General features: G+C 33.2%; 1 protein-coding gene across 12 annotated transcripts in view; it reads left to right on the plus strand.

Moving 5' to 3' along the window:
* Positions 1 to 23,649, plus strand: part of LOC127841885 (uncharacterized) — a 287,569-nt gene that overhangs the window by 249,734 nt on the left and 14,186 nt on the right. The window contains exon 27 of one of the 12 annotated variants that reach the window (XM_052371003.1): positions 23,497 to 23,621. The exons of the other annotated variants lie outside the window; for them this stretch is intronic. Coding sequence (XP_052226963.1) covers positions 23,497 to 23,621 — 125 coding nt within the window. The remainder of the gene's footprint in view (positions 1 to 23,496; positions 23,622 to 23,649) is intronic. 12 annotated transcript variants of the gene reach the window in all.

The raw sequence follows: 23,649 nt of genomic DNA on the forward strand, positions 1-23,649 counted from the left end.
TGTGTCTAATTAAATAGTATAACCGTCATTTTCTGGACTGTCTGTTATGTATGTGAATTGCTACAAAATAGCAGAGATTCAATCGGTATCCATGCACACCCGTATTCTCAATCACATTTAAATTGGCTCGAATTCGGTTTCTCCATCAGAAATTTGCACCGCGTCGTATTTGTTTACACAATCCATTTGAACTTGACTATTTTTAATGACCCTTAATAAAAACCATCGGATTGCTAAGCCCGGATGTATCTGGTAGAACCATAGTTACTTTGGTCATGCTTGGAACATATGTATGCACCAAAGCTTGTTCTTATAAATAATGATGATACGCTGCAACGATTGCTGCTCTTGATGATTATCATTTCATAGATATTGAAAAAAAAATGATAGATGTTTGCTACACACCTGCCATTCCCATTAATGGCGATTGGAAACACGTCATCAAATATAGACTTTATTTATATAAAAGCTGATTTTTAGATAGTGTTTGAATATAACAATAAGCCGTAGCTCAAAAAGACCCATATTTGCACAATCATTTCAGCATTATTGTACAAGTACTAATACTAGTGATGGGCCGATAATCGATTGGAGTAGATTTATCATAGCGCAAATCTGCTTCATTGCGATCGCCGACATCGAGCTCCGCCACTCGATTAATCGAAATTAAAATATTTGTGTTTTGTTACCTTTTCTTTCGAATTTAACTTTGGTACAATATCCTTAAATAAAAATGGCGTCCATATTGTGCAGCGAAATACTCCAAAACGATAAAAAAGAACAGGCCGAGGCGCAGCGTGAAATATTCGACAACCCCGGGTCGAAACAGTCTTCCAGATGTTGGAAGGTGTTTGGTTTTTATAAAAGTAGACCAGGGAATTCATCATCGAAGACATTACACATGACTGTTGCAGTGTGCCGGCTTTGTCGTAAAGAATATACATATAGCCGTAAGTATTGGTGGCAATTAAATGAAACCAAACCATACTAACTGTATTAACATTAGCTAATCAGGGACGACACTTTCAGCCTAAACTGCATTTTCGCTAAGAAAGACATCATTTAAACTAAATATTTATAAAAGCGGACAATTTACGCACAAGCATGATACACAGTTTTTTCAGAACACGACACAAGTAAACATTTATAGTAGACAAAATATCACCATTTCTTATGCATTTATTCAGAATTTATTACAATATAATTAAGTGTAAACAAATATGAATATGAAATTCATTGAGGCATTCACCAACACATAATACGAAAGTAAAGAGTCTAAAGACTGTAAAATAAACAGCATAACAGAATAAGCCGATTATCCGATTATAACCGATAATCGTATCGGTTTGTCTGTCCGATTATGTCGATTAATCGACTAGCAAATTTCAACCGATATGCCCATCACTAACTAATACTAAAGAATGAATTTAATAAACTGAAAGTAAACGTCGAGTACGTACAATGATATTTAGTGAAAGATTTTGAAATATCACAGTATATTATATTACTCCCGATTGAATGAATACAAAGAAGCTTAATTTTGTGCGAAATATTTTTTATCTGCACGAATATACACACTCATGATATGCATTTTTTACGTTTTGGAATGTGAAATTAATTACTTGCTTGAATTGTTTCATTTTGTATAATTCTTGTTTATGCCTATAATTCACGAGCACCATTACACCGCAACAATACTTGTAATTAATTGTATATTATTCTTAACTCAATTACATTACTGAAACTTGTGCATTTAGCACTAGCATGTATTAGTGTTTAAAGATGAATGTAAGGTGATCAAGCTATAATCAAAACAACATGAAACTTTTTCCGTTATGATGTGGACACGCAGTATATCAATTTTAATTTAAGATCACTAATAAATAAATTAGTATACATGCAACTGAATTTTTTTTCATATTTTTCTCAATCTTTTATATAAAAAAATGTCCTAAAATATGTTATTGTTAGATCTCAGACTATATCTTAATTTGATAGTTTGTCAAATGCGAGTGCAAGTAACAATTGAACATAAATAGCATGTGGTAAAATGTTAATCATATAAAAAGGAACTGAGGTTAAAACTCTTGAGTCTTGTTTCAAATAAATTAAACAATATATAAATAAACAAGAATGTCCGAAATAGCATTGCTGACATATAATCACACGATATATTTGTTACCAGATGGAATATGAACAGTAAAACGTCGGATAACCAGCACTTAAGAGAAGATGAACTACTCGCTTTAAGATTATTGTATCGTTAAATGTGTATGTGATGATCAATCTGTTTAAATGATTTTCATTTAAACTACATTGTCAATGACCTTACCACGCATTATCACGTCACCATGAAAGAAATAATACATAGTGTAATACTGCGTGTTCAGACGCATCCAGAAGTATTAGTTGTTTCAAACAGTTTCACTATACTATAAGGCGAATACATATAATTTTATCGATGAAGATAACCTTAGACCTTTTATGGAACAAACACAAAGCTCCGAGTTAACCATATACAAATTAATTCTCTTTTGACTGATGTTAAGAATGATGGCCTGAATGAAAAAGTGCAAAGAACTCCGTATCGAAAATGTGAATATAACAACACACATTTCGTATTTGATATAAACCATGGTGGGATAGAGTTGTTGATATTCTTTAAGTCAAGGCCTGCTTTGAATAATTCCTGAAGTATTATTTGACAAACTTGATAAATTCCTCAAATACTTCATCAAATTACACTTGTACGTAATGGAAGTAAACCTCTTTTGAAATTGACAAGAGTTTCTTCCTCGGCAGGACATCGCTGTACGTCATCGACATACTTGAGTACCTTATCTGCGAGTTCAATTCGCAGCTTTGTTTCAGTTTGTTCCTTCTTCCTGCGTTTTTAGATGGATTCAATTGTTGACTGCATATTGCGCTCTACTCAACCGAAGATGAAAAGCGAGAGATCTCTTTCACAAATGCTCAAAAAGCATCTATTTCCCAAAATAAATGGTTGTTGAAATGGAATACATCTCAAGATTTTGCTCGATATAATGTTTTTACTATGGCTCATTGGGTCATTGTCGACCTGAAATGGTTTGAAGTCACCCGGGGGTGACTAGAAGCCGATTCTTGTCAACCTAGGGTGACTTCAGGCCGATTCATGTCACCCTGGGGTGACTTCAAGTCGACCGGGTGACTAGGATCGGCTTGACCCAATGAGTTTAGCGCATTGGGTCATTGTCGACCTGAAATGGCTTGAAGTCAACCGGGGGTAACTAGAAGCCAATTCTTGTCACCATAGGGTGATTTTAAGCCGATTCATGTCAACCCCGGGTGACTTCAAGCCATTTCAGGTCGACAATGACCCACTGAGCTCTACTATGGTCTAACATTAACAGCGATTGATTAATTTACAAGAAATGGATGTAAACTGTGTGTTTTGGGAATGTTTGAGTTGATAAATAAAATGTTGTCCCTCTCGGCTTACGTTTCTGCCAAGAGAAATGTTCCAACAGGATTTTCCTAATCGTTTGCTGCTTATTGTTCATAGCAACTGTAATGGACAAGTTGATAATGCCAAGTGATATTACCCATTATGAAAACCTGAATCGTTTAGTAAATTCTGTTGTTTTTTTTCAAGGAATTTAAAGTCTTAACTAATTGTAAGTGATTGTAAATCCAAAGTTTCTTAATTCATATGTTATATTATATTTAAAGGACAAACGGCAGTAATATTCCATTATCATGTTTCAGTTATTAGATTTCTAAATACAAAAATGATTAAAGACAATAAACATAAGTTGTCTTGTAAGAAAGCAGCTAAATTATAAAATCTTAAGGTACCTGACAAGACCTAAAATATCCGTTAGCAATCGTAAAAATGTCATCAATAAGTATTATGAGCTAATTGGGTATACGCAATTATCGATGTGGTCTTTGTTGCTGTCTTTACAGAATAAAGTTGATAATTTCATTGACGATTTAAAGTGATATTATGGGCATTTTTCACTGTCGAATAGAGCTGAAAAGAATTAACAGGTCAAAAGAGTTAGTTAAAATGTGGTAACTGACCAAGTATTTGCAACTCATCTTGCTACCAGTTGTTTATAAAAAATGTATATTATATTCGATATTTTACATGACTCACCCAGTCCTCTAAGCCGAAATTATCCGTAAAACAAAATAGTGTCTTTGTGTCGTATGAACGAATCTGCATGAATACTACATTAACCCTTACCGAAAAAACAGGCCTCCTGCAAGCTGTTCTTGCTGGTTATTTTGCAGCAAAGTTGCCGCAAACATGCTTTCTTGCAAACTTTTACCATGCAAATGAGCTTTGCGGCAACTTTGCCGCAAACTTCATTTGCATATGCGTTTGCAGCAACTTTGCCGCAAACTTAATTTACATGGTAAAAGTTTGCTGCACATTTGCCGCAAAGTTCTTGTCATATTCTTGCACACTTCATTTGCATATGGGAGTTTGCGGTAACTTTGCTGCAAAGTTCTTGCAAAGTTGCTGCAGAGTTGCCGCAAAGTTCTTGCAAAGTTCTTGCAAACTTCATTTGCATACGGGACTTTGCGGTAACTTTGCCGCAAAGTTCTTGCAAAGTTTCTGCAAAGTTCTTGCAAAGTTGCCGCAAAGTTCTTGCAAAGTTGTCACATGGTGAATGTTCTGTAAATGACATTTCAAGCATACAAATGTATAGCTTTCTTATGTAAATGTTAGAAATGTCATATGAATGCTTCACCAAACATAAAACTAAAACAGAAAAGTTTTATGTTTGATTGACTATGGTTTAATTTTGATTAAGTTACAAACTATATTATATTAAGTGTTTGCTTTACACCTTTTAAGCGATAGCAATAGCTTTCTTATATACATGTAAGTGAAAAAAAGGCTTAACATTTCGTGGCAGAGTAGTTATTCATAAATAAATCTAAGTATTGGTCACATTGCCATTTCATTTGGTCACTGATTAAGCAATTGATTGTTACAACTATGTTGGTTTTGTAAGATAGAGATACCTTTGACTGACTTAATATGTCTTTTATGTGACCTAATACAAAGATAATTTGTTTCATCATTTATTTTAAAAGTAAATCACCCACCAAAACAGGTATTTGAAACTGTTAAACAATATCATTAAATTTAACTTAACATTATAAGAAAAACAATACAAACCTGTTTAATAGTTCTAAGCATTTCCAAAAGGGCCCCTTCATAACTCACTGAATTCCTCCTTAAGACTTGTTGACAAACAAAATGTTGATTTCCACATTCTACTTAATTGTTTAAGAATGTTCATCAAAGTCAGTATTTTAGGATATTGTTAAAACTTTAACATTAAAAAGTCCAAACATTGCTTTCAAAGTAAATTTCCACCCAGTAACAGGTCCTGCGTGGACCTATGCATGTTTACACATTCAAATTTGGCTCACAATCTGCATTGGACCAATCAGAAGAGATCCCTTCCAGAAACAGAATGCTTGCTGCAACTGTGTGGCAACTTTGCTGCAACTTTGCGGCAAACTTTTTGTTTGCGGGAAGGTTGTCAAGAAAAAAAGTGCACCTATTGTCTTCAATCTGCCATCTAAGTCAGCGTGAATTGTTAAGATTCTTGGCTCAAGAGGAAACTTTAAAATCTGGGATAACGATAGAAAATTGTAGTATTATATATACTAGTATATTATTTACTGTTACAAGTTGAAATACACAGTTGCACGTGTGAGGTCAAAATTTAGATAAATTTATCTTTTAAGTCAATTTTGTATTAAAAACTATTCTAGATATCCGCTTCAAACTTGGACCCAGGACATCTGTCCACTTCATAGTGGCAAGGCTGGTAACCCTGTGACCTGTATTCATAAAGTTATCTACCCTTGTTTTGACTTAGTACATAACTATAATGGCCATTTTCAACTTAGATGGACTCTCAAAAACTATCAAATCTTTCAACCAGAAACTTAATGCACATTATAATTCGATGGCCTATATACTTCTATTGACTTGAGGCGACAACTCTGTCAAGAATTTGTAAGAGTTATTCCCCTTTTTTACTAAAAAAAATAGTATTCGTCAAGCACCTGAAGTCGAACGTCCAGCATCCTTTGTCAGTGCTTTTGTCGTCTGAAGAATAACTCCAAAATAAGGAAGGGATTCTACTGAATATTTTTTTGTAAATACATTTTCATACCAATGGAAATTAAAAAGATTGCACTTTTAAATAAAAATACTTAACCATACAATTAATGTTTTTATATTATTTCCCTATCCGGGACTATTTAACTTTACGTACTATTCACCAGAGCTTCTGCATTCTTGTCTTAATGCTACTTTGAAATATTATTTAGTCCATTGACATATTTTATTATTTGTTATGTTACGCAGTTGTTTACAATCATGACCTCACATTTAAGTCAGGTAAGAGAAGGCAACTCTCTGATGCATTTTATTGAAAGTATGCCCATTTTTGACTAAGAAAACTACTATTACTATAGTAAGCCAATGTTAAGAGTTTTTACAACAGTAATATTGATAGGATCAAACTCAGTTCATATTCTGATATTGACATCTAGGGCATTAACATTTTGTCATAAAATCCGGAGTTTCTGGCAAAGTTCCTGCAACATCAATATTATATCAAAGTTTCTTGCAAAGTTCCTGCACTGTCAATATTTTTAATAAAAGTTTCTTGCAAAGTTCCGGCAACACTAATATTTTGAAAAAGTTTCTTGCAACTTTGCAGAAACTTTGCGGTTAGCCGCAAAGTCCTGCAAAGTTATTGCAAACCTTCCCGCGAACAAAAAAATTGCCGCAAGTTGCGGCAAAGTTGCAGCAAACATTCTGTTTTTCGGTAAGGGTTACGACTCACATCGTACATCGAATCATTTCTGTCGTCAGTTGTCAAAACGAAAGTACGGTTGATATTCAAATGCATTATTTGTCTTTTTCCGGGATATTGTTTTAGTATGTTGATGCTGCATTAACAAATATAAGTGTATATGAAGTGAAAACACCAAAAATAAACAACGGTTGCGATAGACACCATAAACTGTTAGATGCCCATAATATCAATTCAAATCTGTGCTTACCGAATAACGTATTTTTCGCACTTCGTTCGGCCTATACACGGGAACTCGCTAACAGTTTGCTCAAATGACGATTTTCAAAAGACGAAAACAAAATTTTCCAACGAAAATTGTTAACTTTTTTAAAAAGCAAGCTAAATAACACCCATGACTATGTTTTTTTTTTAAATATTGGTTCATTAATTATCAACATTCGAAATCGGTGGAATAATGTATAGATGATAATTGTTGGATTCGGTGCAATTTCGATTTTAATTCACGATTGATCATAGAAAATACATTTTTTCTATTATCACGAGTGAATTTGAATTCATATTCCACCGAATCCAACACATTTTATTTTCATTTTCTGCTTAGAAATGATAATTTTTGTATTTTTTACTATTCTGGACAATCTCATTTTCTGTTGGGTGCCCCGAAATGTCATTACATGTATGTTCAAGGGAAGCTTATCTGTATGTTGATATAACTATTCAATGCAGAGTAGTCGTCCTTGGTAAAATTTTGGGTCACAACAAACGCATCGGAATTCTATGAGGGAATATCCTTTGATATTCCCTTTTTTCGTTGCAAAATGAAGAAAAACAGGTGTTTTTTTCTCACTTTTATTGCACACAAATTTAACCTTGAATCAAAATGCATGAACAGGAATTAACAAACTTGTATATTTCCTAAAAAAAATGCGTAAATTTACGAACATTTTTAATGCAAAAAGAACACATTTGACATCAACTAAGAAATTATTCGTAAATTTGCGAACATTTTAAGGGAGAAAAATCAGTAGTTTTTTTCATTGCTTGTCACCATGTGGCATAAATTTATGAACTTCTTTTTTTAAAGAAATATATGATTAACAAAACCATTATTTGTAAATTTATGCACTATTAAAAATGTTCAGAAATACTTGGTGAATTCATAGATTCTTACCAAAACCAGACTTTTAACAAAACCATACTTCGTAAATTTACGCACTATTTAACATTTTCATTGGTAAATTCATAAATAAAACCATACTTCGTAAATTTACGCACTATTAAAAATTTTCAGACATAATTGGTCAATTCATATTCTTAGCAATACCATACTTCGTAAATTTACGAACTAGTAAAACTTTTCAGAAATACTTCATCAATTCATATATTCTTAACCAAATCTTACTTCGTAAATTTACGCACTATTAACAATTTTCCGAAATATGAGGTCAATTCATATTTTCTTAACAAAACCATACTTCGTCAATTTACGCACTATTATACATTTTCAGAAATACTTTGTAAATTCATAGATTCTTAACCAAAAAATACTTCGTAAATTTACGCACTATTAACAAAAAAACAGTCATAGATTCTTAACAAAACCATACTTCGTAAATTTACGCACTATTAAAAACTTTCAGAAATACTTGGTAAATTCATAAATTCTGAACAAAAACATACTTCATAAATTTACGCACTATTAAAAACTTTCAGAAATACTTGGTGATTTAATAGATTCATAACAAAACATACTTCGTAAATTTACGCACTATTAAAAACTTTCAGAAATACTTGGTGAATTCATAGATTCTTAACAAAACATACTTCGTAAATTTACGCACTATTAAAAAAAATTCAGTATTTGGTGAATTCATAGATTCTTAACAAAAACATACTTCGTAAATTTACTCACAATTTAACCTTTTCAGAAATACTTGGTAAATTCAAAACCATACTTCGTAAATTCGATGTATGTGGTAAATTGCTGCAATAAAACAAAATAAAAGATGTTCAGTTCTGCAGTAAAGAACAATGAAAATGATGTATTGTAATAAAAAAATACTTTAAATGACTGAAAAAAGGTAAAACGTATAGCCTATACCTAAGTTATAAACAATGACATAGTACCAAAAGCAAAGCTTTTGAAATTACCCTAACGTCATATAGGACATATAGCCTCAACTGGGTCGAAAGGGTAGGTACGACGTAATTTGGGTACGAATAGCATTTACTGAAAAAACCTGAATGAATGAATATACCTCATAAATAATTACTGCCTTAACAAAATACAAGTTATATAGCATTGATAACATGTGGAAACTTACATCATGCGGGGCTATTAACCGGTATAAACGTCTTAAGAAAATGCCGAAATAGCAATATCGGCAAACGCCTCGATTTAAAATTCGTAGGTGAACAAACACTGATATATCCAAGGGAAGTAAGCAGCGCAATATTATACGGTTACATATGATCGATATAGCCAGCACACAGGTTTTGTTACAAATTGCTAGAATAATTAGTTTGTTTCTCATTGATTGTGTTTTGTTGTTTGAAAATACATTTTTAAAAGGATAAAAAACAAAACAAAGAAATGTTCATTTACATAGAAAAACAAATTTTGCTTTCGTGTTCGCTGGATCGTCTGCACTGAGGAAGGTATAACGTCCATGATCTTAATTTATGGAAGACATAATTGTAAATATCTTTGATCTTCATCAGTCTTTATGCCAAAAATTATATACATGTACTTAAATAAGTATTGAATTCAGTATTAATGAAGATGGCTGGTCTTCTGATAAACAAGAATTGTAATCAGGCCTTCTTGTATAAATTAATCATGTTAAAATTGCCAGAAACCAGCTTTTTATGGCTTTGTACTTTTAAATATAATCTACCAATTAATCGCTACTTACAAATAGCAGGAAATGATTTTCAGTGCGCAAATATTATGATTATGCATTAAATAAGTGCAATACATATATTGAAGTATAAAGAATAGGCAATACATATATATTGCTCCATTTTTTTCTATCTATAATGAATAGGCAATAAATAGTGCTCGATTTATTTCTATTTATAATGGATTGGCAATAAATAATGCTCTATTTTTTATCTATAATGAACTAAAGTTTTCATCGACTTTCATATACAGATGATGCATTTGAATAATTGAAAATGTTGATATATGGAAAAAAAAACACAGATTAAGAGAAATTAATTAATTAGAAATAACATAGTTATTTTTGAACAACTAGATACATGATTAGTTAAATTGGATCATAATAATTATTTTTTACATGTAAGACAATATATATAACAGTTTGAAAATCAAATGCACTTTCCCTGGTGATATTCATTACTAAACAACGGTTAACTATGAACAAGATAATAGTTTCTTAGTAAGAGACGTGTCAGTACATAGCTTTGTTTATATGGATCTAATTTTCTGTAAGATGCGGGTTTTCTTATTACCCAAGACTTCCGTTCTTATATTTTTTTCCCAAGTGATGATGATGATGATGATCATCATCATCATGATGATCATCATCATGATGATCATCATCATCATCATCATCATCATCATCATCATCATCATCATCATCATCATCATCATCATCATCATCATCATCATTAGAGAAAGAACAAAATACTGTCTGGATGTTCAAAACAATAAAATTGTTAAAATATCATTATTATTTAATAACGTAATGTTCCAAAGATAGTAAGCCATGAACCTTTTTAGCTTTATAGATTGTGTGCAACCTAATTTGTGGGTTGTCGGTTGAAATGTAAGGCAACTCGGGTCAAGGATAATACTAGTATGCGCGCTTTTACTTTATATAACCCACACTAAACCACATTCCTTAAATATGTATTGATAGCTTGTACCTGAGATTGGGCCCAATTATAAGTATGTCGTTTTGTCATATGCTTTCCTGCGTATGGAAATATCATTGATATACGAGAGTAATTATTTGTTTCGAATTGTTTATAACCGCAATGAAAATTAGTGTTATCCTGCACTGTTTAAAACATTTGAGATCTACTCCTAAAAAGAAAAAAAACTTTATAATTAAATGTGCACGTGTATTGTTTTCTTGTCTAGGGGCATATTGTGTACAATCATAGTTTTATATTATTTGCAACTTTGATAATTACTAATTAGTAGTTTTGCTTTCAAGTAACAGTGTTTTGTTCTTGATGTTTTGAAAACTACTTGAAATTAATAAAAAAAATAAATGGACCCGCCCCAGTCATAATTATTTTTTTCGCAAAAAGCACAAATGAAATACAATGTAGAACGAGTACATGTACATACCATATAACGGATATAACTGTTTAAACGCTTACAAACACATGTTCAATAATGACTGACATAAAGCATGAATCGTGTTTAATTTTGCGATTTAAATAATGTAACGAAAACGACTAGATAAGAATTGTAAAATGGGGAAATAAATATCTTATTGGAGTTACAAAACACAAAAAGGCTTTGACAAAGGAACTAAATAACACTCCGTTTCCAAGATCACGAGACATCATCGATGTTATCAGCTCACTTTATGCGTGCGCCACTTTTTGTGGATAGGCGGCATGTGGAGTTCTAAAGGAACTGTGATCTAAGATTCTAATAGCTTGTTACCTACTTCGCACTGAACCAAATTCATAGAAAGTAATCAGAAATACAAGATCGATAATAATTATAAGTAAAATATGTATTGAGATAATGAACAGTATATTACAGACTGCATTTAGATCCGTTAACAGATTTAAACATATGCATTATATTTTCAGTTGTGCTGTTTCAAATAAATGTATCAATTATTTTACATTCAGTAATTTAAAGTAAAAAAAGAGAATAGAGAGATAGTATATGAACGTTATTGTATACTTGTTGTAAGGTGTTTAATTTCCACACTAGACATGATAATTCAATAAAAAAAGCTTCTGTTTATTGCAAAACATATTTTACGCAAGTTCAAAAGGAAGCGTGAATTACATTTCCAAATCACCAAACCAAAATATTTATTCAACTTAAGCAGTAACGCCTATCGTTTAACAAATAAACAATATAAAGATTCTTTGCATGAGATATGTTACATTTTAACAGGTACATTTCTGTTGTAAAAATATCGAAGGAAAAGCATCATGATTTTGAGAACGTAAACTGTAAATTATCATGTATTAAGAGTAATTTAAAAAATGTAGTCATATCAATTATCTATACAGAATGGAGATGCTATTTTCATATATTTATTATAAGTTCTGGAATAGCTAAACATAAACGGAAATCCGTTGTTTATTTTCATTATACATATCGGTAACAATAAAAGCGGGATAAACAGTGTTTGGATAAACAATTTATTACTTACCTTTTTGTAAAATTTAACAAACCGTTTACAGCGCGTGTGAAATAACTAAAAAACAGCGCGTGTGAAATAACTCAAAACTAGGTCAGAAAATCAGATTCTTTAAAGATTGTTTTGTATGGTGATTCGTTTTATATATACACTCGAAATGTGTTTTTGTTTTGTGCAGGAAAATACAATTTTATGATGTCAAGACGTTAATTAAATAATACCTCGATATATTTGACACTCAGGTATAATTAAGTTTAATTTTTGTATTATCCCCTCTCATACGAATGATACGCCAAAGTCGACCACATACGAAAGGAAATTATTGGTGATCTTTCGGAATATAATAGCTCACAAGATTTACACATTTTATATAAATTCATAAATATTTAACAAAGTCGTGCAGTCTCTATTTATTCGTGATTTTTGTGTGTATATTTTAAACGCAACGAATGTTTCCTGAGTATGCATGGGCATAATAACATTAACTGTCCGCCCTGTCAAAACATCGTAGGAGCGACTGTCCGCCCTGTCAAATTTAGCGTAGGAGCGATAGTCCGTAGGAGCGATTGTCCGGGATTCGATATTGAACAATATATTTCCGACCAATTTCCATATTTAATTGTGGGACGATAAAGGTATTTTGCAAATATATATCTGTGTAACCCAGCCAGAAAAATTCCCCACCACCACGTAAATTTTCATTAGCAAAACATTGCTAATATAGATAATGCGAAGTCGATTTCTTAAGGCCGAGTCTCACTATGATGCCGGCTGAGCCCCGGTGCGTGATCCGGGCTCTACCGGGATGAACCGGGGCTTCACCGGGGTCGACTGGGATGAACAGGGGACAAACGGGGCTTCATCGGTAAAGTATTAAAGTATTTGAAAAAAACGGGACGGCACCGGGAACAACCGGGACGGCAACGTAGCTCCTCCGGGGCCCATACAGACCCCCTCAGAGCTACTGCAACGCCCCGGTTGTCGCCGGTTTTGCCCCGGTGGAGCCTCGGTGAATGCCGACAGAGTCCCGGTATAGCTACGGTACATCGGTAAACCGGCGCCATGCCAGGACGCCACCGGCATTCACCGGGGCTCCGCTGGGCATTACCGGCGACGACCGTGGTTAAACCGGGGCGTTGCCGTAGCTCTGCCAGGGTCTGATGCCGGTATAGCCCCGGTGAGTGTCGGTGGAGTTACGGTATACCGGGGCTCTGCATGAACGCTGCCGGCTTTCACCGGGGCTCCACCCGGGCATTACCGACGACAACTGGGGCTCTGCCGGGGCTTCACCGGGCTAAACTGTAGCTAGTCCGGGGTTGACCGGGACTCTGCCGGGTTGTTGACCTGCTTCAACCTGGGCGGCACCGGGAAATAGTGTGATCGCGTTAAAAAAAATCTACAAATCATCCCGCTTCTCGCCGGTCGACCGGCGTTAGCAAAACGGGATGGACCGGGGCTCTACCGGCAATAGTGAGACTTGGGCTAGCTTCGGGATGAATGTTTCTATCTTAACCGAGTGAGGATATTACCAGTGAGGCCCAGTTTGTACGAGAATGGTTAACAGTAATGTTATTCAACTGATCATTTAAATGGTGTTTAAAATACTATTTTCATGTTAAACCGAGTAAAGTGTCAAAACGTTTTTAATCATTCTAATATAACTCTCGATATACAGTGGAAATCTTCCAAATTTTCTATTATATATATAATGCACCTTCATTGGAAGGCGCACGTCAAATAAATTCCATTTTAACAGAAAAAATGTGAAGTTGTCAAACCACAGATAAAACCCGTTGGTTTAACAAGTGGACGTACCTGTATCACGGTCAAAAATTACTTACAGGTTAATTAACTTTATTGAGATATAAAATATTCCCACACTTAAATAGGAAACAATCGACAATTAAACGAAGTGTGAACAAGTTTGCATGTACATTTTTATTTTTTTGTTTGCATTACTCAATATTTGCAGTTATAAGTTGATTGCAGATATTATCTGTTCAGGTTAAGAACAGTACACTGTCCAAGTCTTAATATATGTATCAGGCACACATTTCAGCCACTTACATAATATTCAATATCGGTTGTAAATAATATCATATAAAACAATCAAGGTATATAAGTTTTAATATTTAAAAAAAGTATTCAAACTGTGATCTATGAAATGAAAAATGTTAAAGATTATTTAGTTAGATTATTTAGATAAGTTATTTAAGAAAAGATGTGAACATATTTCAGGTGGTCACATTCTATAAAAAAAATTAAGTTGGAGACACAAAACATTAAGAGATTGTGTCAAAAGAATTAAATAACACTCCGTTGCCAAGATCACGAGACATCATCGATGTTATCAGCTCACTTTGTGCGTGCGCCACTTTTTGTGGATAGGAGGCATGTGGAGTTCTTAAGGAACTCGGACCCAAGATTGTAATAGCTTGCGAACTTTGATTATTTATGGCCCTCATAAAACTGCATGTCTTCCCGAATTATCCGTCATACAAGATATATAGATAACAATCTGAACTTTATTGTTTGATAAACAGATACAATACTCGATGCGAATAAACAAAATTAAAGTCGAATCTCGTTGGCTTGTAATCAATTCGCTCGAATTTCCGATTGACTCAAAGTCGCCTCGAAGTACCATTTGCTTTTATTGTAATACATACAATTTTTTGGTAGTTTTTCTCGGATTCGCAAGGGTCATATTTTCTGATGGCTCGAAGCGCTTCCGTAGTCCCGGTTACAATTTGTACACTACATTTTGTTATTTTATTTTATTTCAGTCTATATTACAACAACTGTAAATGGCCATTCAAATTTGAATTATAAGAGACAATAAAAATCCAATATAATACAATGAACACATTTATGGTAAAACATAGTACATGTATTCTGTGAGTGAATGAGTGAGTATCATTGTGTAAATAAGAGTGGTAAGAGTGGGATTAAGGTAGGTGATATGAATACGAGTGAGTGAGTGAGTGAGTGAGTGAGTGAGTGAGTGAGTGAGTGAGTGAGTGAGTGAGTGAGTGAGTGAGTGAGTGAGTGAGTGAGTGAGTGAGTGAGTGAGTGAGTGAGTGAGTGAGTGAGTGAGTGAGTGTAGATGTGTGGCTGTTGAGTATAAGTTAGTAATGGCAGTAGAGGGTTTATTGAGCTATAATAAATTAAAGTCTTGTTTGTTTGGATCGAAGTCGCTTCGAGTCTTTTGAAGTTTAAATCGTTTAGACGAGCTTGGTTAATGTCACGCGATAATTGATTGTACAGTCGTTATAGTACTATATAATGAACAGAACAGAACATATCTATGGCATAGACTCTTGGTATACAAGGATGTGATTTCGAAGAAACAGTATCTTAACAATTTGTGCTAAACCGCTACGTTACAATTTCATGCGCTTTAATTAATTCATGAATACCACACAAACAGTGTTCTTGATTAACTGAACAGAACGATTAACGATAAGCTTGTTATGCTTAAGTCAAATAAATATTCTTTCCTGTTCTGTTCTTGATAAACTAGCGAATAAATATCGTTGTTTAATCTTTCTGTGGTGAGTTTATGTTCTTATTTGGTCACTGTTATTTTTAATATGTTAATTTGCCTTTGATAACTGTTTTTTTTTTATTAGTGGCCTTTAATATTTGTCAATTAAATAATAATTAATAACAAATATATTTTACTAAAAATGGAAATAAGTTTACAGCGTCGCGTTATATAAATTCGGATTTTTCATATAATTGGGAACGTAATTGTTAAAATAATCGGACACAGTAATGTTTATATCATACTTGATTATTTGAACAAAGCTGAGTTGTTGTGTTTTTGCAATTGTACTCAAAAAAAAAACGAGTTGAGAATTGTAACTTGAGAGAAATAAACACTATCCCAAACAAAAAAAATCTTAAGCAAATTGTACCAATATTGTCAATAAATTGGTAATAAATCAGAGAAATCCAATTCATTAGCATTTTTTACCAATTCATTCAACGAATAAGCAATAAATTGGTTTCTTCAGTGAAAGCCCTAACCCTATATGTTGTCAACTCATTATTTAGTCCCGATTTCTGTACACTTTATTTGAGAAAGAAAATACATTGAGTACTCTTTATTGCCAATCCATTGTAACAGAAAAATGTTTAGTACGATTTATTGCCAATTCACTATATATAAAAAAGACAAGCACTTTTTATTGCCAATTCATTATAGATAAAAAATAGAGCATTATTTATTGCCAATTCATTATAAATCAGGGGCGTAGATAACCTCCCAACATAGGGGGTGGGGGGGGGGCGGTCCAGTTTCTGTACTGGGAACATAAAGAGGTTCGTTTGACATTCGTCCACATGAAAATACACAACAACCAATACAATATGACATGATTAGTAAATAATGTATTCACATTTCGAGCATGCGAGGAAGCGTATGCTGCGTAGGATTTGCAGCAGCTGCTTCCGCTTGTCGGCCTTCTCCTTAGCGTGCCCCGCTGACAGCATCTCTCCCACGTCACGCGTCGTGGCGGGAAGCGTCACCAGTCGCTCGACCGCCTCCTTGTGGCACTCGCTTTCGTCGTGCTTCCGGAACTTCTCGGTACCCGCTTTCCAGTTGAAGAAGCCGTCACTGATGAAGCTGCCGTCCACCTTCGTGTTGCCGATCTTGCCCAACTTCTTGGCCGCCATGCAGAGATGGCAGAACGCAAGGTCCCGGCTCTGAAAAGAATAACATTGTAATAAATTTTGTGTTAAATATTAATGATAATAATAAGAAACATTATTAAGCAACAATATTTTTACAATACGAGTATTTTTTGTATGTTGTGTCTTTTTTCTAAATTTTGTTTGTATTTAGATCAACGTTAGGTTCATAAAAGATAAGAACGATCGCAAATTAAAATTTAATACTTATATACATACTTCATCGTAGTGGAGCCATGTAAAGGAATCAAACCAACAAGATTGGAATGAACGCTGTTCTGGCTTTTTCTTCCCGAATGTACGCTTAGGAAACGCAAAATTTCGAGGCTGATTATGAATACTCATTTTGGACATTAAACAATTACATATATGATATTGTTTCAATGATGTCTAATCAAATAATAACTGATGTACTTAGAGAACAAACATATTTTCAAACTTATTACTGTTTTTCACGCGTATATTTACTCAAAATTGTTTTAAGTGGCAGTTACCTTTGAATTAAAGCGATCAATTAAAATTAAAAGAATCGCCTATCTCTAATCAAAACACCGACAGTGCAATCACGGAAAAGAACAATAAAACAATTAACGCAATGACATTTACCCCAGCCCCTAGTTTATGACACCTAACAAGGGATAATGACACATCACTATTGGCAACCTCAGAGCAGACGGAGAGGGGACACATGGCTTCTGCACTGACGGCGCGTGATTACAAAAATACTGGTTTTGGGGCGGCGATTTTTTGGGGATTGTACGTTTATTTATATAACGATGACTAGCCGAAATATTGGGGGGGGGCGGCCGCCCCCCTTTCCCGCCCCCCCCCATTATCTACGCCCCTGTTTAAATAGAAATAAATCGAGCACTATTTATTGCCTATTCATTATAGATAGAAAAAAATGGAGCAATATATATTTATTGCCTATTCTTTATACTTCAATATATGTCTTGCACTTATTTAATGCATAATCATAATATTTGCGCACTGAAAATCATTTCCTGCTATTTTCAGACATTATTTGTAAGTAGCGATTAATTGGTAGATTTTATTTTAAAGTACAAAGCCATAAAAAGCTGGTTTCTGGCAATTTTAACATGATTAATTTATACAAGAAGGCCTGATTACAATTCTTGTTTATCAGAAGACCAGCCATCTTCATTAATACTGAATTCAATACTAATTTAAGTACATGTATATAATTTTTGGCAAAAAAAACTGATGAAGATCAAAGATATTTACAATTATGTCTTCCATAAATTAAGGTCATGGACTCTATACCTTCCTCAGTGCAGACGACCCAGCGAACACGAAAGCAAAATTTGTTTTTCTATGTCATTTCTTTGTTTTGTTTTTTATCCTTTTAAAAATGTATTGTCAAACAACAAAACACAATCAATGAGAAACAAACTAATTATTCTAGCAATTTGTATTCATTTTTAACAAAACCTGTGTGCTGGCTATATCGATCATATGTAACCGTATAATATTGCGCTGCTTACTTCCCTTGGATATATCAGTGTTTGTTCACCTACACATTTTAAATCGAGGCGTTTGCCGATATTGCTTTTTCGGCATTTTCTTAAGACGTTTATACCGGTTAATAGCCCCGCATGGTGTAAGTTTCCACATGTTATCAATGCTATATAACTTGTATTTTGTTAAGGCAGTAATTATTTATGAGGTATATTCATTCATTCAGGTTTTTTTCAGTAAATGCTATTCGTACCCAAATTACGTCGTACCTACCCTTTCGACCCAGTTGAGGCTATATGTCCTATATGTTAGGGTAATTTCCAAAGCGTTTCTTTCGTAACTATGTCATTGTTTATTACTTAGGTATAGGCTATACTTTTTACCTGTTTTAAGTCATTTTAAGTATTTTTTTATTACAATACATCATTTTCATTGTTCTTTACTGCAGAACTGAACATCTTTTATTTTGTTTTATTGCAGCAATTTACCACATACATCGAGTTGAATCTAAGAATAACAGAAAAGTAAATTGACCTACACTTTGCTAGTAGCAGATGGAGATGACTAGTACTGGACATCGAACTAAATCCACGTTCAAAATTGGTCGCACTAAAGTCTCATCTGTATTTCAACTAGTCTCATTTATAAGACGCGCAAAGAATTTAGAGATACCTATTATATGGGCTAAATTCTTTGGAACGTCTCATCGTTGAAGGACCTTTTTTGTGGTGGAAACCAGAAAGTTTAAATTTTCATCAATTTGCGTAAAATTGCAAAATAACATTACCAACTCATTCAGTTTTAATTCAGAAGTTCATTTTTACATCAAATATCGTCGATTCGAAGTTAGAAAGGCATAAATTCTTCAGTTAAACTTCTGCTTAAATCGCAAAACAATCACTGACCTGTAGCCATGTCATGAAACTGATTTAAATATGAACCAATCAGAAGAAGGCATTACGGTGTAACGTGTATGCGTAATTTTATTTAACATGAGCTTTTAACACCGACTTTTACCTAACTAGATCTAGTATGCTAATCTTTGTCGATTTAATAAGCATATGTTCAAAACAGATATGGTGCAGTTTCTATTCACTGTTCTAAGTTTAAAGGAGTGTTTATGCATGTCTTTTTCGCACCTCTGTCTGTGTTGTTTTATGTACTTACATTCTACGTTACAAAGGACGGTATACTGTACGATCTGTATCAATATTATTTATGTACAGTATAAAAATAAAAGATGTTCTTTATTTCAGAACTTTTTAATTGTCAATTTAGAAAAAAAACAATGCTAAATTAATCCAGAAAAGTATAACATCGGTTTACTATGTAACGCGCTGCACCACAACAGACGAACGCAAACTGTATTTTACGTTGTTTATTCTTCCACTTTAAACCAGATGCTTTACATCGAGGTCGTGTTATCGATTTATATCTACACAGCGAGCGAATCGAGAGATATTGAAAAATTGAATAGTGGTTGGATTTAAATTGCTCAGGCGTGCAAAATTCAAAGTGTCATTACATAATTTTTACGGAACAATATCGAGAAATGAATTATCTACACAGGTATGTAAATATTATTGCAATCCGTTGTTATTAAGTGTCTTATATCGGGGCTTGAATGTTGCGCACAAAATCCTTGCGCAACAATATAAACAAAGAACAAAAAATTCCCACCACATAATTGGTCTTTCACCCTTTGTACGCTCCAAATATTACCCATATAAAAAGTAGCTTAATATTTGAGAGCGTACAAAGGTTGAAAGACCAATTATGTGGTGGGAATTTTTTGTTCTTTGTACGCTCCAAATATTACCCATATAAAAAGTAGCTTAATATTTGAGAGCGTACAAAAATTTGGACTATATTTCAACCGGCTTAAGAAAGTTTATTGTATGTCAACACTGCATGTACGTCCATTTTCTGCAAAAGGAAGGGCTCTTTATGAAGAGAGAATTGATGACTTTAGGAAGCGCTGTTCTGCTTCATGGCGCAAAGTGACTGAAACTTTGTGCATAGTAAGTAGTTTAACTTATGAGAGAAATGTTGGTGAAATTAACCCGATTGAACAGCAATTACCTATGAAAGTTACGTAAAAGTTAAAGACGAATTTGAAGTGTACTTAAAAAATGTGAAAAGTGAAGCAAGTCTTAAAGAATTATCGGCTCTCACTACAGACGTGTCGCTACAGGAAAAAGCAAAGTTACATGCGCTGGAAAAGATTGACCAAAATAAACAATCAATATTAAAAAAAGTCATATCCAGCATGAAGCCAAACTCTGTCCATGGTGGTGTGAAGACACACAGTTCGAGATCCTCTAGCCGTAGGACTGAACTCATCGCATTGAAACAAGCAGAAGCCGAATCTGCCAAGATAAAACTGAAATATACTCAACAAGAAGCAGCTCTTTTGAAACAAAAGGCAGAATCAGAAGCGAATCTTCAAGTTCTTTCTCATCAAAAAGCTTTTGAAGCCGACGCCGCAGAAGTAAAGGTACTACAAGAGCATGATGTCGAAGGCTCTGATGGGTCAGAAAGTCATGTTGCACCAGACATTAAATTCAAATTGCAAACTTTGCCTGTTGTAAAACCTGACAATCTAGTTCAAGAATTCATCAAGAAATCCACAAACAATCCAACAGTATCTGACACTTATATGGGAGAAAATCTGTGCAAATTTCTCCTTAAAAAAGACTAGGCTCTCTCGCGACTGACTATATTTAGTGACAAAACTGACTTTTTATCCCTGGAAATGCTTGTATGAATATGTAAAATGATGACAATTTATAATAGCTGTATTAATACAAGTATCAAAAATGTTGATTTTTAATGCAAAAAATAACTTTGTTTGTGAAAATGTTCGTTTTAATACGAACAAAGATGACAGTTAATAATAGTTCTTATTAATACGTAATATCAAAAATGTTGATTGTTAATGCAAAAAAAGACCTTTTCCCTGAAAATGTTCCTATAAATACCAACAATGATGACATCTATGAATTAAACAAGTATTTCTGGTTTTTTTAGTGCGTAAATTTACGAAGTCTGGTTTTGTTAAGAATCTATGAATTCACCAAGTATTTCTGAAATTGTTTAATAATGCGTAAATTTAGGAAGTCTGGTTTTGCTATGAATTTGCCAAGTACCGAGTATTTCTGAAAATATATAATAGTGTGTAAATGTACGACGTATGTTAAGAATATATGAACTGACCAAGTACATGACTTTGTATTTTTGAAATTTTTTAATGCAGCATAAATTTACGAAATATGATTTTGTTGAGAATAAATGAATTCACAAAGTACGGGGTATTTCTGACAAAAAATAATAGTGCGTAAATTTACGAAGTATGGTTTTGTTAAGAATATATGAATTGACCTGGTATTTCTGAAAATTGTTAATAGTGCGTAAATTTACGAAGTAAGGTTTTCCTGAGAATATACGAATTGATGAAGTAATTCTGAAAAAAATAGTAGTGCGTAAATTAACGAAGTATGGTTTTGTTAAGGATATATGAATTTACAAAGTATTTCTGAAAAGTTTTACTAGTTCGTAAATTTACGAAGTATGGTATTATTAAGAATATGAATTTACCAATTATTTCTGAAAAGTTTTAATAGTGCGTAAATTTACGAAGTTTGGTTTTATGTAGAAGAATATGAATTTACCAAGTATTTCTGAAAAGGTTAATTAGTGCGTAAATTTACGAAGTATGTTTTTGTTAAGAATCTATGAATTCACCAAATAATGAAATTTTTTAATAGTGCGTAAATTTACGAAGTATGTTTTGTTAAGAATCTATGAATTCACCAAGTATTTCTGAAAGTTTTAAATAGTGCGTAAATTTACGAAGTATGTTTTGTTATGAATCTATGAAATCACCAAGTATTTCTGAAAGTTTTTAATAGTGCGTAAATTTACGAAGTATGTTTTTGTTCAGAATCTATGAATTTACCAAGTATTTCTGAAAGTTTTTAATAGTGCGTAAATTTACGAAGTATGGTTTTGTTAAGAATCTATGACTGTTTTTTTTAATAGTGCGTAAATTTACGAAGTATTTTTTGGTTAAGAATCTATGAATTTACAAAGTATTTCTGAAAATATGTAATAGTGCGTACATTTACGAAGTGTGGTTTTGTTAAGAAAATATGAATTGACCTCATATTTCGGAAAATTGTTAATAGTGCGTAAATTTACGAAGTAAGATTTTGTTGAGAATATATGAATTGATGAAGTATTTCTGAAAAGTTTTACTAGTTCATAAATTTACAAAGTATGGTATTGCTAAGAATATGAATTGACCAATTATGTCTGAAAATTTTTAATAGTGCGTAAATTTACGAAGTATGTTTTTATTTATGAATTTACCAATGAAAATGTTAAATAGTGCGTAAATTTACGAAGTATGGTTTTGTTAAAAGTCTGGTTTTGGTAAGAATCTATGAATTCACCAAGTATTTCTGAAAATTTTTAATAGTGCGTAAATTTACGAATATTGGTTTTGTTAATCATATATTTCTTTAATAAAAAGAAGTTCATAAATTTATGCCACATGGTGACAAGCAATGAAAAAACTACTGATTTTTCTCCCTTAAAATGTTCGTAAATTTACGAATAATTTCTTAGTTGATGTCAAATGTGTTCTTTTTGCATTAAAAATGTTCGTAAATTTACGCACTTTTTTAGGAAATATACAAGTTTGATAATTCCTGTTCATGCATTTTGATTCAAGGTTAAATTTGTGTGCAATAAAAGTGAGAAAAAAACACCTGTTTTTCTTCATTTTGCAACGAAAAAAGGGAATATCAAAAGATATTCCCTCATAGAATTCCGATGCGTTAATATTGTATGTTTCCACTTTCTTAGGCGGAAAGGGCTTATAGATTCACCCTTGTTCGTCCGTCATTACGTCCGTCGAATTAATGTGTCGTGGGTAACGCAAAAGTATAGCTTTGGCAGTTGTTAAAAGAGCATAGTATCAACCATTCTAACCTGCAATCCCTGGTAGAAATAAGTTAGTTGTTTAGACGTAAGTGGAGTTTTTAGTCAAAAGTAAATTTAGACGTCAATATTGTCAAACATTAACATGAATTACTTTTTTATGTTTTGCATTTCAGAAATGGTGTGCGGATGTGTACCGACGTTTTCCTCGGGAAGGGTTCATCGACATAGGCACCTTTGAGTTCGATAATTTAAAGGATCGGACCATTATTGAACTAACCTCGTGGCCAACGATTCATGCGTATGTTGCATACATCTAGTATTAAACT

This window comes from Dreissena polymorpha, chromosome 8 (genome assembly GCF_020536995.1).
Source record: "Dreissena polymorpha isolate Duluth1 chromosome 8, UMN_Dpol_1.0, whole genome shotgun sequence".
NCBI classification, from domain to species: domain Eukaryota; kingdom Metazoa; phylum Mollusca; class Bivalvia; order Myida; family Dreissenidae; genus Dreissena; species Dreissena polymorpha.